The sequence below is a fragment of the Rhinolophus sinicus genome, chromosome 7 (assembly GCF_057876585.1).
Source record: "Rhinolophus sinicus isolate RSI-liver-muscle chromosome 7, RSI-T2T, whole genome shotgun sequence".
NCBI classification, from domain to species: domain Eukaryota; kingdom Metazoa; phylum Chordata; class Mammalia; order Chiroptera; family Rhinolophidae; genus Rhinolophus; species Rhinolophus sinicus.
The window spans coordinates 44,871,191-44,890,627 of record NC_142507.1 but is presented as its reverse complement, the minus strand read 5'-3'; the positions used below and the strand labels follow the sequence as shown (position 1 = coordinate 44,890,627).

The window sequence follows — 19,437 nt, the reverse complement described above, 5'->3', positions numbered from 1 at the left end:
GAGGAATAGCTACAAAGATATTCTGAGATCAATGTAACCAGGAATGGGAAGTGGGAGAATGTGCGTATAAACCCTCCCTCTCTTCTAGCCCTCATTTAAGGGCAGGATATTACTGACATCCCCCTGCCTGTTGCCTGAAACCTGCCAGTCACGCAAAGAGAACAGCATCTTCTGGGAAAGCTCAGTTCAGTGCAGTAATTGTGACATATTTACCCTCGTAAAGCCACTGCTTGCTCCTCTAGTGCCTCTCTCTTGTGGAGATCATTTCTGGAACCCAGAGCTATCTGGCTTTCTAACCTAACAAGAGGTTAAAAAAAACAAAAATACCAAACAGGCTGTGAGCAGCAGGCTTGGTGCACTCAGAAGGCTGCCCCTCACCCACAGCACACAGGGCACGAGTCACACTCGCTCCAGCGTGAACCGGCTGTGAGAAGTTCTGTCTCCGCCACTTTGCCTGGCGCTCACTGTCCACTACTGACCCCTTTCTGCCTCCTCCTCTTGCCAGCCCCCAAGGGAAAAACCAAAGAGCTGCCTGCATGTTGATAACGTAACTGTTTAATATGCCACGATCATAGTTGAACCCGTTGGTGTGATTTTCGAAAGGTTTGATTGAAATCTAGTTGCTTTTTTTTATTGTTGGGGAGAGGGAGGATGACTAGACCCCCTGTACCCCTGAGAGAAGCTACGTGCACGTCCACATATGTGCACCTCACGTGTGTGTCCATGCTCAGGCTCCTGTGCACGCTGACGGAGGGCAATGAGTGAAAAGGAAGCATCTTTTGTTTTCCAGCATTGCTTCAAAGATGCCCAACCCCCGTAGGAGCAGGCAGTTCCTAAGTGGAGGGTGGGGGCAGAGGCCTCCACCAAGGCCATCAATAACCAGGTGTGAGCTACAGGTCTCTGTGTAATGTGAAGCTCTCCCGTATTTCATTTCTGCACCCAGGGGGCGGCTCTGCAGGATTGCTTTCGGAGAGCTCTGTGTCTGGCACCTCTCTCCACAGGCCCAGGCGCCCAGGGTCCCACCGACCTGCCGAGGAATGCATCGCATTGTTCTCTGGTGCTGTAATTTGGCTGCAGGAGCAAGGCTGACGGCCTCCCAGGGATGAGAAACATACTCTCCCTGGCGTCCTCCCTTGGGCTTCCGCCCTTTGACCACTGAGGACGTTTAAATAAAACCTCAGAGAGGCTGAGGGGGAAAATCCTAATTATCTCTTACATTAAGCCAATGTCCTGAGTGGGGCTGAGAATTTGGCAAGGACTTAGTGGTTGGTGTTCTTGCTGAGGGAGGTGAGAGGAAGAAGAAATTACTCTGCCACAGGGAGGAAGAGAAATGAGGCAGTGAGTGGGCATGAGTCAGACCGACATACAAGACTTTTTGCAATAGACCCTCAGGGCCAGGCAATGTTTGATTCTTTTAAAGAACCTGAAGTCCTTGATTGCATTTTTTTCCAGCATTCTAAGGAAGAGTATGGATTAGTGCTATTCCTCAACGCGAGCAATACTCCAAGTTGGGTCTTATCTGCAGGGCTAGCTTAAGGCTGGCACCCTTACTTTTACATAAAGAAACTGGTTACAGACTGCAGCTGGGGTCCTTCAGTCTTGTGCCTTTGCTAGAAGGTTCTAAGATCTTTAAAGGACAGGGATAATGTCTTTTAAGTTAACGTGGTATCCAAATGGCATTTTCCGCCTGCATGATACCTAAATATTAAAAGTTAAAAGAAATGAGGACCAACAGGAAGGACGGGAAGAGAGAGAGGGCATAAGAGACAGCAGCTCTGAGGGACAGGCCTCTGCTGGATGGAGGACGGATGGGAGAGGGCGATGCGAGGCCACGCTGAGGGACAGCGGAACCCAACGCAGCCCTGACTGCACCAAAAAGAGTTCTCATTTTGTTGCTTGTTCCAAATGAATTAGTTTCTGTTTGTATAGTGCAGAATGGATGCCAGTTGTCTAAAGCCAGTCGGAATGCAGAGTCAAGCTACGGAATAAGCGGAAAACTTAATTGCTTGGCCATCATTTCTTCTGGGGGCCACATAGCCTCTGTGTGGGGCTTACACGGACCTCTTCTCTCCCTATCCACTTCACCTCAAACCTCTCACTTCTGGATAGCCCACTCTTCTCTTAACCATTTAGAGGAAAATGCAAACTTTGGGTCTTTATGAATTAGAATTGGGAGCCCAGGGGAAAGCACAAGAGTATGAGACACCAGAAAAGGCCCACTTCCTCCCACAGGGTAAGAACTAAAAAGGACTAGAGAAGAGAGCACAGGTAGATTTAATTCAGGTTGATTTCCCATGGAAGGCCTGTGCTATCATTGCTGTGGTAATGAGTGTTCTCCTGAGAGCAGGGGCTCAGTGGGACCGGAGGCCCTTCCCAGCAGCCCAGCAGACAAGACAGCACCCTTATGTAAATATGTTCAACTGCTCTTGAATTCAGACTGACTATGACCCTCTTCCCTTGCCACTACCCTAGGGCTTTCCTCCTCTTAATCCCAGCTCAAGGTGTCAGAAGCTCTTCTCTTCCAGCTCCTCTCCCACCCCCACCCCCGCAGCTTCCCCCTCCTTAATCCCACCATTGGCTCATCAGTTATCCAGTTGACTCCACTCTGCAAGGAAGACATTCCCCTGGCCTGACTCACTCAGTCCCATTTCTCCACAGGAATCCCCTCACCGCAGACCACAAGGGCCCTGACTAGCTCATGTTTTGTGTTAATGGATGTGAAATCGGAGCAAACCCCCTCACCAAAAGAAAAACCACCCCACACTCTCCCACACAGGTCTCAGCAGGTTACGCAAATATTAGTCCTATCATCCAAATACATCTGCCCTCATGGCCCAGAACTATGGCTCCCTTCTGCTGTCTGTGCGGAGAAACCCTGCACCACAAACATGTGAGGACCCCCAGGGATGTTGGGAAGGGACTTGGGAAAGGGGGGGGGCTCTGTATTCAGAACTCCTTGTGTAGACCCCTTCATCTACAGCCTGCTGTCAATATTTTATAGTCCTGAATGGAAACTTCTGTGGTACGTCATGATGGGCTAGACCAGTTTGGGGCTTTGGTAAGAGCCTGCTGGGCACAATTAAAACTCAGTATCTGAGATAGGTTCATACCCTCATTTTATAGGTGAGAAGATGAGGCTCAGAGAATTTGGGTATCTTGTTCAAAATATCAAAAACAGCTGTGATTTCAAACCATGTGTGTCATAACCGCCAATTTCTACACCACTCTGCTCCTTTAAACTATCAACAGGCAAGAGATAACCACTGTTTAAGTCACATACAAATAGGACATCACGGCGTTTTGGACTCCGTGCCCTCCCCCTAGCTTAGTAAGGCCGCTGTCTCTGGAGACTCCGCTACGGCAAGCGTAGGTGAGCAGGGGGTGGTCGCATAGCAGGAGCTCCCCCTTGAAGCCAAAGATGGAGTGGACCACGGGACTCAGCAGGACTTGGAGAGTCACTGAGTACAGATTTGGTGGCTAAGTGGGGAAAGGCTGCTTTCTAAGCTGTTTACCACTTTTGCCCCGAGTCCCAGCTCTCCTCTCTCTGTGGCCACTGCATCCTTCTCCCAGCTTCAAGGGCTGGGATCTTCTCTCTCCAAAAACTGCCAAAGCCAGAGGTCTCTACCTGCCTTCTCTACACTGATGCCTCACGTGGGCCCTTGGGATGAGGACTGCTACCCTCTCCCCCCCTCCATGAGTCATATACCTTTCACTCAAAACGTCTCGAACGTGGCAGACCCAGAATAATGCATGATGGTTTAAAGAATAAAATCTCAAGGCCTAGGCAGACTTACTAAATTACTTTCTCAGGAATGTTCCAGGTATTGTAACAATCTGTTAGGCATGGATACCACTGCATGCCACTCAGTTTGAACAGGCAGAAAGTGAGCAAAAGAGGCAGTGCTGTCTGATATAGATAGAAAAGGAGAGAGGGACTGGAAGAGAATGTATGTTTGTATACTTACATCATTTCCCCAGCAGAACACAGCAGTTTATAAACATATGAGCATATGAATGGAACCTTGTCCACTATAGCTAACTCTTACCTAACTCTCAATAATGAAAGAAGGTTGTAGCCTAAGAGTTTTTTTGGGGGTACCAGGCAGTCTGCTCAAAGTGACATGGGAGGAGATCTGTGGTTTCATCTGCATCCCATCTACCCTCAGCCAGACAGGAACAAAAAGAAGCTCTCTCCAGGTGCCCTTCCTTCTGCACACACAGGAAGTGTCAGGAAGCCCGTGCAAAGGAAAGGAAAAATGAGCCTTGACCACATGCTTTAGTGCAACTCATATCACTCTGAAGACCCCTCCACCTCTTCCACTGGCCCTTGCAACCTCCAGAGAGGGTAGTCAGGGAGCTGCTCAGTTTCTTACATCCCATCAACCTCCCAGGGCTAAGGTACCAGCCAGGACACCAGAGTCGCTCTGGATTACTCTCCAAGTCCTTAAATAAAAACTGTAGCAGCCCAGGGCTGAGAGTGGAGGAAGGTGTGCATGCAAAGATCTTGTGCTTTTGAGTCAGGAGGTTTGAAGTGGAGGGTGCGTGAGGTATCTGTGTGTTCAGGTCTGATCCAGCCATTCTGCTTTCTTGGGGGCCTTGCAAGTGTGGACGTCCACAGTGTTTCTGCACTCCTTGCACCGCACAGCACAGCACCAGTGGAATTTGCACTCACACTGGGTGACACGGGTGACTCGAGTGGTGTCATACCCTCGGCCGCAGCACATGATCTCACAGCCGTCTGTCCCTTTCGATGTCTTGCTGCAGACTCGGCCTGCAGTGCCCAGGGAGCCTAGGTCGGGGAAGAGAGAGTGAGAACCAAGTTACCTCTTCCCTCAGCTGCTCCGGGTTTCCTTACCCACATCCTCATGAGCAAGCAAACCATCAAGAATCTCTTTTCCTAAAAATACACCCTCCAGCCACAGTGCTCCTCTCCTGCTGGCCCTCCGCACCAGGCTGCTTTCTTCCCAACATCAAGGTTCCCCGAGACCACTGACTTTGCCTGCAGTGCCCTCCCTACCAACACACGCCTGCAGACCCCCTTCCAAACCTCTCCTGGGGGTGTTTGTCATTGTTGAAGCGGGGTGAGGACGCTACTTTATGTTTCAATTTCTCTGTAACAAAAAGTTTAAAAAAATAACACCTATAATTTCTCTTTTCCAACAAGTGTTGCCACAACACTGATCCAGCTCCCATTGGTCAGTATTTTGGTCCTTAGTTTATAGTTTATTAAGTTGTACTATACAAGGCAGTAGTGTAGTCTGGCCATTAAAAGCCTGGGCCTGACGTCAGAGTGTCTAAATAGTGATGTCAGTGGTTTAAATCCCAGTCCTGCCACTTCCTAGCTGTGGGACTTAGCGAGTTAGTTAATGTCTCTAGGCTTTAGTTTTCTCATATGAAACTATGAGAGATGCATAATAATAGCGTCTAAGTGAATTGTTCTGTCTGTAATCTCTGTCCAGCTGAGGAGGTGAAGTGGTCAGCATGACTGGCTGGAGGCGTACAGAGCTCTAAGGAGTTGCTACAGAATCGCCCCTGCCTTCGTCCTTCCACCGGGAACTCTTGAAGGGTAGGGATGATGTTATTCCCTGCACAGAGAATGCTCAGGACCTCATCTGATTGATTCTAGCAAAGGAGATCCCGCCAACAGACCATACAGTTGTTAGGGTTTTGGACGGAGGGATCGCAGACAACATCTACTCCAACCCTTTCCCAGGATGGGAAAGTTAGTAACCTGGGGGTCACAGTAGACTCCACGTTCACTGGGATATGGGAAGTAATCTAGAACTTCCATATTTGTGTTTTAATTTCATCAATTTAAAATATTTTATATTATGTTCTATAATGTACAAATTAGCACAGTGGAACATAGATACAATTTAGAAGTAAGTATACACATATTGGAAGTACACGCTCAGACCTTCTTTGTTAATGATGGGAATATACAATCCAAAATGTCAGGAGACCACTGCTCTCGAGTGTGGGCCGACTGGGTCTTTTACATCTTACTCTCCTAACTCCAAGGGCTGGCTCCTAAATCCTCCCTGGGTGCCGGCAGCCTCTTCTACACTCTGGAGCTGACTTACCCAGTGCAGTAGCCACTAGCCAACTGTGGCTGTTCAGATTTAAAATAATTACAATTAAATACATTTTCAAACTTAGTTCCTTGGGCACACTAGCTATAGATCTCAAGTACTTTATAATCCCATGTGGCTAAGTGGCTACCGTATTGGAGACCACAGACATAAAACGTTTCTATCGTCACAGAAAGTTCATTGGACAGTGTTGCTTTGGAGGGAATTCCTGGTTCCACACTCCCTTCGGGGATGTCTAGGACCCTTTGAATTCCAGGCCCTACTTGGGGTTTTATGAGAGTTAACTTTATGCCTCTGAGATAAACCAACACATGTGGGAGTCATCCTCCCTCCTAACTCCAAAGACCCTTCCCCAAAGGTGTGTTGCAGGTACGGTAGCCCATGCTCACACCTCAGCTTAGGGAGTGGTTTCCAGGCATTCGGGGAGCAGCCCTCCCAGTTATGCCACGTGAGAAGAAAACAAGCTCTCTAGGAGAATCAGAAGGGCTCTCTCAACCTTTCTCCTGGCACCCTTCACAGGACACAGACCACCTTCTCTGTCACTTGGGGGGTCCCCACCCTGTTTCTTCGCCCAGTTTCACTCCGAACCACTTGGCTCCCCAGGAACGACAGTGAGGAGTGAAAACAGACAGTACCCGGGACAGCTGAGGTGTCTGCCCCCAAGTCCTGACTGCCGAGTCTGCAGAGAAGGGTCTGGGAGCCCATGACACTAACCGGGGGAAGACAGTCCTGCTGCATAGCATGTGGGGCCGAGTTTAACCTATCTGAGCCTGAAAAATGAGCCAGGATGGCAACTTCCAGTCTTTTGGGGGAGTACCATATCACCTTCCAGCAGCCCCAAGAGTTCCACCACACGTGTCTGGAACAGAATGAAAACAACCATCTGCTGCTTTCTGCCATGGTTAGCCTTTGGTAGGGGTCTCCTCTTGCCTTGCTTCCCCTGCTCCGTTTTAGACTCTTCCGTGGCCGCACGCTGGATTAAGCCTTCAAGGTCGCTCATGGTCTGATCCCTACCTGTCTTTCTACCTTTCATCTCCCTGACCTGAAGTCTTCACTCAGATTAATTTTCTCTCTGTTCCTGGAACAGATCATGCACTTTCCCACCTACCGCTCTGCTGATATGTAGACGATACTTGCCTGTTCTCTCTAGCTGTCCAGATAATCCTCGCACTCCAAGAAACAGCTTACATTCCACATTTTCAAAGCAGCGTCTCTTGACTGCTTCAGTCATCTCTCTTTTTCAGTTGCATCTGTCTACCTGTTACATCTCATTTCTTAGCTCGATTGTAAAGAGCCAAAGATTTAAGGCTACATCTTCTGCTTCTGTGTAGTGTACACATTGCTCAGTAATGAGAACGGGTGGGTCATTTAACACGCACTGAGCAGATCTGTCGCTCCTGTACATCACACAGACCTCAGGCCTCAAGGAGCTCAGTGCCCTCTCCTCTCTGCTTGTGCAGACGGGGCACATCTCATTACCAGGTCTTCCTGTCAGGAGGAGACGGACTCCTCCCGCAGCATCTCCCTGAGTCCTGAGGCTGAACCCACCTTGACGACCCGGGGATGCCGGCGCTAAGAACTGGGGCTCCACGTCCCCACCTGCTTTCCTTACCTGCAGCCTTGTCCAGGACACAGTAGTCTGGGGAGTTATCAAAGTAGACAAGGTCAGTCCGGGTGGCACGGCGATAGCCTTGGCGGGCGGCTGTGAAGTTGGCGCCATCCTGGGTGGCCGTCACCTGCACAGCTCCGTCATAGCGCCGCCGCAGGTAATCCCCTGTGCGGCGGAAGTCTGAGAGTGCCCGCCAGCAGGTGCGCAGCGTACAGGAGCCACTGACGCCGTGACACTTACACTCCAGCTTCAGAAACCGCCGCACAGCCTGGTAGGTGGGGAGGCAGGTAAGGGGGGGCGAGGCAGTGGTCAGGGCACTCTGTGCTCATCCCGAGGACTAAATGCGGGAGTGCCCTGAGGCCTGCTGCGCCGGGGCCCGGTGAGCTCGTGGAGCCACTGGTTTTCCTCACCCCCATCAGATCCCATTCAGTCTTCCCGATCCAATTCAAGAACTTCTTCTAGAAAACCTTCCTGGACCAACAGTCTTTCCTTCTCATGCCAGGCCGTTTGACCTTTAGAGCCACAGGATTCTGTTCGTGATTACAGTATGCTGGCACGTCCTCCGGTTTTCATGGGTTTTAGAGTTGAGGGTACCATGCCTTCTACTTTTGTAACACACCATTTCCCCGCACAGGACAGGGCACATAGCAGGTGCATAAATACCAGTGAACTGACTAGAACAAGCTCTTACCCTCCTCAGTCTTTATGGAGGCATTGTTTTCCTTCCTAAAAAGTTAGTTCCCTTCTTTCCTCCACCTTTCCCTCCTTTCCACCTGTGTGAAGACTATGCACCTGCTGAACCCTTGCAATTACTGCTCCTGTCCTGGGGTTTGGGGCTTCTGGAAGTGACCCTCAAGCCTTCAGCACTCCCACCTTCACACTTAGTCCGTGGTCACACCTACGGGCCCCCCCCCCCCAGCCCGTACGAACGCACATGCACAGATGTGGGCACTGACCGTGCGCCCGCAGCGGTTGTTGTGTAAGTTCATGAGGGCCCGGGCGTCCTTCAGCCGCTTCTCCTTGGCATCCACGAAGGCTTTGGCAAAGCGGACGCCGTAGTGGATGTTGTCACTGCAGCCACCCCAGTCAAAGTCCCCACGCTGGTCATGGTGTCGGCCACGGGTGTAGGGGTCACAGCTGCACACACTCAGTTCACCCTGGCTACAGGCACGGGTGATAGCGTGGACCACCCCTGCTGAGGAGATGGCGTACACAAACGCTGCCTCCCGGCTACCTAGAGAGAACAAGGCAGAGGTGTGTTCAGGAAAGAGGCCATGTCTGTCCCCTTCTTCAGCCCACACAACGTTCTACTGTGAAATCTCTCCTCTTTCTCCTTCCCAGAGCAACCCCTGCACCCCCTTTATTCAAATGGGCCTTTCCTTCCAACAACATTCCCCAGAGTATCTGGCCCCTTCCCCTAGCTCTCACCACTTTCTAGCCACTTTTTTGTACATCTGACCTCTTGGGTTGACCTGTACACTTGCTTCCTTCCAAACTCCCTCGGTCCGTCCATTGAAAAGTTTCAGGGTGAATCATCCTCCCCCACTGAGTGCCAACCCTGGCGCAGCTAAGCTGAGTCCACATTCCAGGCCTTTTCAGGCCCACTCTGCTGGACAGTTCCTCCACAACAGAGACCCTCGCCCAGGGGTCAGCCTGTTTGGAGAGAGAGGCTGCCTTCGCTGCCTGCTTCCTTCCCTCTCTGCTTCCTTCCCTCTCTGCTTCCTTCCCTCCCTGCTCTTGCGGACTGATGAATCATCAGCCCTGTCCCTCCGACACCTCGACACCTCCGGAGTCCCATCTCATTCCCTTTCTCCTAGTTTATTGTCTAGCTCTGCTTAGCTTTTGTGCTGAGCTGGGGCCAAGCCTCTGACTCTCCAAATATTTACATATCACCTTTCTGTTTATCCTGTGCTCCCATTACTGTGGTGCTGGAGGCTGGGAGTGAGGGCAGTGGTGGTGGTGAGCTGAGAACAGAGCAGCGGACCTAGTCCTCAGCCAGACAGTGCGTGGAAACCCGCAGGCTGGGCGTTAGTGAGGGCAGTGAGGGAGGAATAAGATGGAGGTGCTTGGGCGTGCTGTTCCTCCATCCCGTCATCCCAGAACGCGGGCACTTAGAGGGGCCCCTGGCCACACATCTGAGGTCCTGAGGGTCTGTTCCCAACGGTGTCCTGTGCTCTGCCCACAACTGTTTCCCTGATTATGAAGGAGTGTGGAGGAGACGAGCCAGGGATCGCGCCTACCCTACGCACTCACCACCCCAAGCACAGCAAGGGAAGGAGCTAGGCAGAGTGGGGGAGGCCCCTACTTCTGAGCATGACGCGGCCAAACACTGTGTGGTCCCGGTCCAGGGTGGTGCAGTTCCAGCGGTGGTGGCGGAACTGGTGCTGACACTCTCGGATCCATTCTCGGGCACCCTCGCCCACCGAGCGCATGATGTCTGGGTAGCGCTGACACAGCTGCCGCTGCCGGCTCACCAGACCAGGGATATTGTCACAGATCACGCGGGCCCCCAAGGCCCCGATGTACCTGCAAGGTGGAGATGGCCCTGTCAGAGCATCCCTGCTCTTTTTCTGCATGAGGGGGGGACTTGCAGGGGAAAAGTTTGGCATTTAGACCTTGGACTCATTCCTTTTCCTTCCCCAACCCACATTGCCTAAGGCTGCTGGGTAGAACCATTCCCCACAAGCTCTGGAGAAATAGTTATACAGTTGCAGAGAGAGTAATTGAGCGGTCTCCCACCATCACCAGTTCCCCAGCCAAAGGCCAAAGTGACACACACTCCCAGAACACAGGCCAGGCATGTGTCACATACACAAGAAGCTGTGGGCATGTCACATAAACCCATTGCCTGTTTATTTAATAAACATTAAGAGCCTCATGGAAAAATAAACTAACAAAACGAGAGTCTGAGACAACACTTTTACACCCACATGTAAGAGGCCTGTCCTACATGGCTGGTCCATGAAGACATGGTCTGAGGGAAGAAGGATGGAGACAGGGAGGGGCCGGTGGGAAGAGACATCGTGGGCAATTATGAGTAACGTTTGTAACCCTAGTCGGACCCATGGAGCTAAAAACCCTCATTGCCCAGGCTGAGGTCTGGGGAGAAAGACCCCACTCCCAGCCCTCCTCTCCATACCTTTTATTTCCAGGCCCCGTGGCCTTTTTTAACCAATGAGTCTTCAGTTTTTCAAAATCCTCCTCCCCCCAGCCTGTAGGGTAGTATGTCCTGGGTGGGCCTGCATGGGCAGAGGGCTGTTGTAGCAGGAAGCTAAAAGCCAAAATAAAGCGAGAGGGTGACACTCCCCATATTCTAGCCCACTAGGAACAATTATAAGAAGATCCTGTGGGGTGGGCTCCTCAAACGTAGGTGGATTGCTAGTCATTCTCAAATTCCTCAAGGCAGTATTTTCTCTTCATTCAAACACTCAGCCCTGGACTCCACCACCAGCCTCAGGAAGACGTTGCAGAGAGAAGACAGGAGTATGTCATCACCTTTTCTCCCCACAGGCCATCAAATGACCCATTCACCCACTTCCTACTACTCGCTTTCTAGCTCTCCAACACCCAGCACCTTCCTTGATTTGCTGGCAATTCTCTATTCTCCTGTCCTAACACATCAAAGGACGCCTTCTCTCCTCTTTACTGAACAGGTGGGGGCCAAGGAGGGCAGTTGCTGTTAACAGACTGAAAAGATGTAGTTTGGGCTGTAAATGAGCTGATGGTTTGGTAAAGGCTTCAACATGGGCCTAGAAGTGGGTGAGGAGAAGGGAGGGCGGCCAGTGGGTACAGGGGAAATGCTGAACTGCTCTGGGCTCTATGTCCTCCCCCCACAATTCACACACCCGGCCCTCACCCACAGACTGGATCACCACTGGTGACACCAACTCAGACCCACAGAAGGAGGGCTGATGCTTGCCTCTTCTGGGACTCGGCAGAGCTGATGGGGCCCATCTGTCGGGGTGGGGGGGTGAGAGGGCTGACCCACCACTGAGAAATCCCATGGAATCAGCGTCCGGCACTGTCCATCAGGGCAACAGCTTCCAGGAACAAACAAAATAAACACCCCGGGTTGGGCCAGGCCGGAAAGGGCCGCCTGACGCACAGCCCTGAGTTACACCCACTGCCGCGGTGCTTTGTTTGGAGAATCAAGACCGTTGGAGTTGGAGCCTGTCCCTGTCTCACCACCATTCTGCCTCCCCACTTCAGTCCTGAGTACTGCCTTAGGCAATGGGTGTTTGTTTTTTTACTGGGCTTGGGAAGAGGGGGGTTGGATGGGAATGGGAGACCAGTAATCCAGCCCTCATGAGACAGTCTGGAGTGAGGCAGGCCAAACTGGCAAAAAGTCCTTCCTGTGGTCTGACTTAAATCCACTCTGCTGCAGCCCACGTTGGTCCTTCTTGTTACATCCTCACTGAGCGTGGGAACCTCTGTTCCGTATCTAAGATGGGAAGGGAATTCAGTTTCTCCTGCTACCACCCTCACCCCACTGAGTAGTACTTCAGGATTCTGCAGAGCAGGGCGCCTGCCTGCTGACCAGTGGTCAGCCCCTTGTCGATGGCGTGGGGCCCTCCAATAAAACTGAGCCTGAGGGCCAGCCCTTCCTCCTCTCAATTCAACACATGCCTGCCAAATGCCCACCATGTGCCAAGCACTCAGCTTAGCTGTTAGGGGCACAAAGACGCACCCCCAGCTTGGGCTGAGTTGGGGGGCGAGGTGCCCTTGACTCTCTAGCTCTGTTCGCTTCCTTCCCAGCTTCCTACCGCAGAATGTTCTCTACCTGCTTTTGATCAACTCACATCCCTTCCTTGACAAAGTGACTTATGTCCTACTCTACTCCAGCCCCTGGCTACTCCAGGTGTGGGCTCCAGGACAGCAGTAGCTGCATCGGCTGGAGGTCTGTCAGAAGTGGTGCCTCCCTGCGGCCCCTTCCCAGGCCTGCTGGGTCAGACTCCCCATTCTACGAGCACCCCCAGCTGGTTTGGGTGCCCTGCTCCACGAAGGCAGTGATTTCTGTTGCTTTTGTTCATTTCAGCATCCCCAGTACCTAGAACAGTGTGGCACATAGTAGGTCCTTAACTATTTGTTGAATACACACCTACCCACTCTGATTTAACCCCACCTCCCTTTCTCCCCCAGCCAGCCAGAAACTCCATTTCAGTGCTAGCTTGACTCCTTGTGGGCATCGCCAGCCTACTTGCAGGGGTTTCACGGGTGTGTCTTTTTAACGAGGCCAGGGATCCTCTTTTTATTTCCCCCTTCCGTTACAGCTCCTCGTGCACATGGTTCAGCCCAGCCCATAGAGGGCTTTGAACAAAGGGATAAAACTGTCACCCTCCCTGAATCTCTCAATACAACATCATTTATATGGTACTTTACAGTTTACAAAACATTTTTCAACACAAAAATCCCCTGAGAAAGAGATCTCCATTTTACAGGTGAAGAAAATGAGAGGTTCAGGGAGAGTACTGTCCGTCAGCGCTAGTCAGAGGAGAGCCAGGTGAACCAAGGACATCTCACTCCCAAGTCCAAGCTCGTTTTCACTCCAGGGCAAGAGAGGCCTGTAACGCTTAACTGAGTGTGCCAGTCGGGCTCCAAAATTGGCATGAACTTGAGTTTCTCACCACTCCCCTCCTGTCTTCATGTGTGAGATGGGGATAATGATAGTATCTGCCTCACGGGATGATTGGGGGATTATTCGGAAGATGATGCTCATAAGGGGTTTGGCCATAGTGTCTGGAGCGCAGCAAGGGCGCACTGAGTGGCAGCTGATGTTGGTAACGGTCACACCCGTGCTCCTCGGCCTCCGTGAACCCATGAACGCCGTCCTGCCCTGTGGTTCCCTCCATCCAGCCCCCTGCAGAATGCGAAGTGGAACAGGAAAGCACATGCCCGGAGCCCTGTCTCTTGTTCTGTTCATCATAGATTATGAAGAGACCATCGTTTCCTCCTCCAGTTAAAAATGGGAGAGCAGAGTGGTTGGAGAGGAAGGGGATGGGCTCGAGGAAGAGCAGGCTGTTGGCTGGGGACAGTGAGGGCTTCTGCTCCAGAGTGGAACCCGACACAGCCAATAGCATCTCTTCCAGGGGTTGTACAGAATGTCAACCTCGCTGGGTTTTTCCCCAATGGAGAGAGAATTCTCTTGGGGGCCTGCCCTGCCTTTAGAAAGCAGCTTTCCACTTTATCTCAGCAGCGATGCCCACTGAGTCAGGCACGGGGGCCTGCAGCTATGACAGGTGTGAGGCAAGGAGATGAAAATAACCTCTGTATTCACGCCCCATCCTGGCTGCTGCCTTCGTCCATTTCACAGGGACAGCTGAATCCGTCTGTATCACCCGCCTGCCTCCCTAGCTAGCTCTCCTACCTAGGAGTTTTTCCAAAAATCTTTAATATGAACTACGTGGGGTGGGGTGGCGTGGGGTGGGAGAGTAGTAGAGAAAGAAAAAGGGAAAGGGAGTAGCCAAGGGGACAAAATGGGGACTAGGAAGAACCCCAAATGGGTCTTTAGGAACCGCTACCAGGATCCTCACCTCAACACCAAGTGGTCCCCAAGACAGCCTCCCAAGCTGGTAGCAATCGAGTCCCTAAAGCACAGTGCCACCTGGGATGGATAAGGCTGCGCAGTGGTCCCTGCATCCTCTCTCTACAGGGCCACTGGAGATGGGAGTCCCCAGCCAAACTAAGCCCTTGACGGTAACGGGTGGCTCTGAGCTCACTCTGAACTCTGAGAGGCTCTTCTCGTCGTCCCCTTCTTCCCATTTCTAAAGGAATGTTGCAAGCCAGATGTAAGATATGGGCCTCCCTGCTCCCCCATCCAGAACCCCCCTCCTTGCCTTCCCCAACACTGCAGAGATAAAAAAGATCCAAAAGAGAGATTTTTCTGAAACAGGAAAACGGGGTGGGGGTGGGGGTGGGGATGGCGAGAGAGACGCATCTTGAAATGATAGGAAGCTGCGGCCCAAGCTCGCTGGCCCCTCAGCCAGCTACCCCTCACCCTTCCAGCCTGGATTCCAAGTCAAGAGGAGAAAAGCCACAGGGTGCAAGGGGAGAAGAGACCACACTTTGAGGTGGTGGGGGTGGGGGGAGGGGTGGGGAGGAGCAGAGCAAGGAGAGGAAGGGGGGCACTGCCTGGGTAGAGGAGCACTAGCCCAGTCCAACAGGCCAGCTTGATGGGGGGGAGGTGAAGAGGAAAGATGAGAAGATTCTTTTCTCAGTCAACTCTCCCCCCTGCCCTGCCCCCCCCCCAAGGTGTGGGAGGAGGGAGAGCAGCTCTTTCGCCTGAAAGAAAAAGATGAGTGCCATCCTGGGGTTGGGGGGGAGGAGGAGTGGGGAGGGGTCCGGAGAGCACAGACAGGCGTCCAGGGGGGGTTTAATATCTTTTGCCTCATCTGCCCTCTTGTGAATTGTCTGGAGTCTTAAGGCCTGCAAGAAATCTGAAGAGAGGGTCTCAATATTTTGGGATTCCAGAAACCTCTAGTTCTTGGAGGGGAGAGAGAGGGTCACCTGGGGAAGAAAAAGAAGGAAGACGGGAGGGAGATACCAAGGTTCGACGTGACATCCTGAAAACAGAGGCTGAAGACGGATGCCTAAATTATGCACACGCAAGCATTTTGTTTTAATCGTGGGAGTTAATGGGGTCGTTTCTGCCACGATTCCGTTTCTAAAACTTGCGCGGGGTGCCGCTGCCTCGCCAAAGCCTTAGCGCGTTACCGAGTCGGGCAGACTAGCGAGAGGTACGTCGCCCTCGCCAGCTGCCCCCTTTCTCCACCTCCCAGCTGGCGACTGTAGGCGATCAAGGGTTCCTGCTGGATGGCCACTGAAGGCCCCAGATGGGCGATTGCTTTCTTGAATCCACCCTGAGAGAAACTCGGAAGGTAGCTTTTGCCCTAAAAGGGCTGAGCTGAAATAGATGGGGCACAGCATATGGGGGTCTGCAAAGCCTCGACCACCGGGCGTCCTTGTTCCGAATACCCAGCACCCACCTTATCCGGCGCGGAAGGCGCGGCGCTCCCCTGTCCCCCATTCCCACCTCCTACCCCATCACTCCCGAACTTCAGTGACAGTCCTGCCCGGAATGTCGCTATCTCCGTCGAAGCGAACCTGGTCTCCTGAGCAGCCTGTGTCGGGAGCTGTGAATTCCCTCCGCGCCCTCCGGCCTCTCTGACCCAACGCCTCACCCTCCCAACCCTGAGAGCCGTACTCACCACCAGGACGTGTCTACGCGGGCCGGTAGCGTCAGCAGCAGAAGCAGCAGCAGCAGACAGGCAAGACTGAAACGGGCCGAAGCCCGGGAGCCGTCGGGGGCCGCGGGTCTGAGCGCTGGCGCGGAGACAGGGGCGCGGGCACGCCAAGGGGAGAGCTGCGCAGCGTCCTCCGCACCACCCTGCCTCAGCATAGCTCCCCGGGACTCCCGCCGCTCGGCCCGGAGGGGCGTGGATGCGGCACCGGCTGGGGGGACTCAAGCTGCTCCTACTCACCCCCCTGGGGGGCCATAGGCTCGCCGTCGGCTGGGGACTTGGGGGCACCTGGGCTCCAGGAGCCGGGGCGCAGGGACCCGGAGCGCAGGGACCCGGAGACGGTCACAGGGAGCGGTGTCCGGAAGCCGATGATGCCGCGCCGAGCGCGGGGACTAGGGTGCGCTGCTCGTGCGCGGGGCGCAGTGTCAGGGGGTCCGCGGCGCGGAGTGGGGCTGCGGGCAGAGTGCGCGGACAGCCCCTCCGGCCGCGGGCTCTCATTGGACGGCACGGGGCGGGGCCGAGGCCGGGGACACGCGCGGCCCTCAGGGCGGCTCCGCCCGCGCAGCCCCGGCGCTCCGCTGTGCCCTAGGTGTGGCGGCCGCCTCCGCCCCTAGGCGCCGGGGCGCAGCACCACCCCGCGCCCCCACCTGCTCGGGCAGGCTGCGAGGGGCGCAGCGGCGCCCCGAGCGCCCAGTCCTTGCCGACGCCGCCCCACCGGGTCCTAGCGCCCTTCATTCGGCAACCCCGGCTTCCGTGGGCGACGGCCAGGAGCGCGAGCGAGGGGCCTGGCAGACACTCCCCCCGCCCCTGTCCGCTAACCTACAGTAATACTGGAGCTGAGCACACAGAGAACGCACTCTCCTCCGGTCCTCTCTCCGTTCTTGCGCTTCTGTGAAATGGGTAGAATTTCTGCCACGGGAAGTTGCGGGAGAATCTTTACTCCCTTTTCAACGGTGCCAACCGGGGCGCCTTGGGCAGCCGGCTTCAGGTAGGGGCTTCTCTCCTCTAGGGCTCATTGCCCCTGGTCCTCCGACCCTCGGCCCACCGCACCCCCCAAACAACGTTAGACTTGGCTCCCGCCCGCCTGCCCGGTCTCCCTGCTTCCCTCCGGCCTGTTGCCCTGCAATCGATGGCCGAAGAGGAGTGGGCACACCTGCGGACCGGACGCGGCCTCCCCACCCTTTATCGCCGGGGCTCAACAGAGGTTAGTCTCCCTCGGCATCCCGGGTGCCTCGGTCCCCACCCCATCGGGCGGGGCTGCGAGGACCGAAGAATCAGAAACAGCTGGGCGGCTTCCCGAACAGAGGGGTGGGAGTCTCGCTGAGAGAGTGGAAGCCCCGGAGCCATTTCTCTCCGTCGCCTTTCCACCCTTCCTCTTCCCCACCGCTCCCTCCCTCCTCCCCCCTCCGCACACCGCCTGGGGGCGTGGTAGATCGGGAAGAGGTGGGAGGCGCTGACTGCTAAAAGTGACTCCCCGCTTCCCCAGCCCCCCACCGCGCTTCCCAGGCTGACAGGTAGAGCCTCTGGGGCCAGAGTCGCCTTTACTGAGACGTAAAAATTCTCTTCAAAGCTCTGGCCTTCCAACTTGGAGTTTACCTGGTATCTGGCCCCAACCCCTTCTCCAACCTCAGTTTCTCCCGCCTAGCCCCTCATTCCCACGTGTCTTTGGTGCCTGTCTATCCCCGTGACTTATCTAAACTATATAGCCCTGGTGTAAACAACGCGCTGGAAACTGCCCACCCCCCTCAACCCCAAACTCACTGTCAGTTCTTGGTTGTTAGAGACGCTAGAGTGTGAGCGGACAGGGAGCATCTGGCTGCAGGGGCGCCGCAGACATCCCTGAGGCAGAGATGAAGGGGGGCTCCGAGGGCCCTTTATCTCTTCTCCCCACCTCTTTCTCCTTTACCTCACTTTCTGTGACAGAGGGTAGAGTGCGTTCATTAATTAAACAAATATTTATGTATTCCCCACCATGTGCTAACCGGAGGACACGTCAGTGAACAAAGTAAAACAGAATAATTGTGCCCTCACGGAGTTTACCCTCTATTGGGAGAAGACAGACAAACACAGTAAACGTCCTCAGTAAAACCTATAATGTGTTAGAAAGCCGTGGGGAAACAGAGTTGTAGCCAGGATGATCCAGGAGGCCTCAGTAAGGTGACATTCAAGTCAAGATTTGCAGGAGGCATGGAATACGCAGGCAGATGCTTGCTTAAGAGCACCCCAAACTGAGGGAGCAGCCAGCACAGACTCCAAGGTGGGAGTGGGCCGGTGTGTGGTGGAGTTGGCAAGGGGGGCAGCCAGCCGGAGCAGAGGGAGCGTAGGAGGAGGAGAGTTCCGATAGGTAATGGGTGGGCCAGGTCGTGCAGGGGAGAAGGTGCCCACCTCTGGGGGGAGAAGGTGGAAAGTGGGGCTCGACTGGAGTTGGATGGAAGTGGGAGAGCGTTGAATACAGAGACCAACCAGCTGACCCTTCCCTTGCCCTTCTTCCTCTCGGTCTGGGAGGCTCCAGTCAGCCCTTCTGTTTCCTAAAACAGCAGCAGATTCGATGCTGAGCTCCCCTGAGAGGGGCAGGTGAGAGAGGAATGGACCCAGGCTCGTTCCTGGCTGGGCCCCTTCCCTTGGACCACTCGGTCACCTCCTCCCAGCCCCACCCTGATGCTGGGCAGCAGTCTGCAAGCTCTAGCAGCCTCTCCCAGCCTCCTCTGTGTGCTCAGGCTTGGGTGGGACTCTGGCCCTGTGTTTATTTCTACATATGGGCCTGAGGTTGCAGGGTGGGGAGCTGAAGATGATCACATCAGCCCCAACCTTGGGTGGACTCGCCCACATGGGCCCCAACCTCACTTACGAGGCCCCTTCCTTGGCTTCAGCTGTCTTTATAGTCAAGTGGGACCGTGTCTTGGCACAACATAGATGCTCAACTATGTTGCAGAGCTGAGGGGGCCCCTAGAAACATCAGCAGCTCAAAGAGGGAGGGAAGTGGGTGAGGGAACAAGCCTTCTCCCCAATGCTTACAGGCTACCTCTGTCATAGAGTGGACAATCCAAGATGGGGCTTTGCTCCTTCTTCCTCTTCTTCCCCTCCCCTCTGGGCCCTCAGTTCCCCAGGAGGAACCCCAGGCTGCAGGAGCCAGCTGACTGCAAGAGCTGTACTCAACCACTTAACCAGAGAACAAATACGGAGCCAGAGAAGAGGTTTTCCGGGATCTGCCACTTTGGAGCTCCAAATCTCAAAATAAACTTCCAGTCTCAAGGTCCCAGACACTACTGGAGAGCTCAGCTCCTCACGCAAGGGCCTGTTGTGGGGCTTCCAGGCAGAAGGTCAAGGCCGGAGGCTCAGGCTAGCGCCTGACCTGCTCCTCCCTCCCACCCCCACCCCCCAGTCCACCAGAATGGGAGCCAGGGGAAGAGTCGCTGATTTGGGAGTCACGTTCTGGCACTTACTGAGCACCTGCTGCGTGCCCGGCACGGGCCAGGGCACCCTAAATGACACAGAATGC

The 19,437-nt window shown here is 54.1% G+C and overlaps 2 protein-coding genes across 3 annotated transcripts in view; one reads left to right on the top strand and one right to left on the bottom strand.

The window, feature by feature from the left end:
• Positions 1–19,437, top strand: part of ST7L (suppression of tumorigenicity 7 like) — a 122,550-nt gene that overhangs the window by 74,386 nt on the left and 28,727 nt on the right. The gene's annotated exons all lie outside the window — the stretch shown is intronic.
• WNT2B (Wnt family member 2B) lies at positions 536–18,223 on the bottom strand. 2 transcript variants are annotated; one of them, XM_019730427.3, is made up of 5 exons: positions 15,906–18,223; positions 10,007–10,227; positions 8,658–8,935; positions 7,705–7,969; positions 536–4,789 (listed from the first exon to the last, which is right to left on the bottom strand). In XM_019730427.3, exons 1-5 carry the CDS (start codon positions 16,094–16,096, stop codon positions 4,560–4,562), a joined length of 1,185 nt encoding a protein of 394 aa, XP_019585986.2. In that variant the 5' UTR covers positions 16,097–18,223; the 3' UTR covers positions 536–4,559. The 2 variants fall into 2 exon arrangements, with proteins under 2 accessions (XP_019585986.2, XP_074174606.1); XM_074318505.2 differs by lacking the exon at positions 15,906–18,223 and adding an exon at positions 10,841–14,485.

Bases quoted from the DNA above. Each gene is read 5' to 3' on its own strand.
- WNT2B (XM_019730427.3), bottom strand. From the start codon at position 16,096: ATGCTGAGGCAGGGTGGTGCGGAGGACGCTGCGCAGCTCTCCCCTTGG. The intron at 8,936-10,006 runs GTAGGGGCCTCC...TGTTCTCTCTAG, and splicing joins TGGCCGCGTCATGCTCAGAA to GTAGCCGGGAGGCAGCGTTT. The intron at 4,790-7,704 runs GTAAGGAAAGCA...TCCCCGACCTAG, and splicing joins TGTCCTGGACAAGGCTGCAG to GCTCCCTGGGCACTGCAGGC.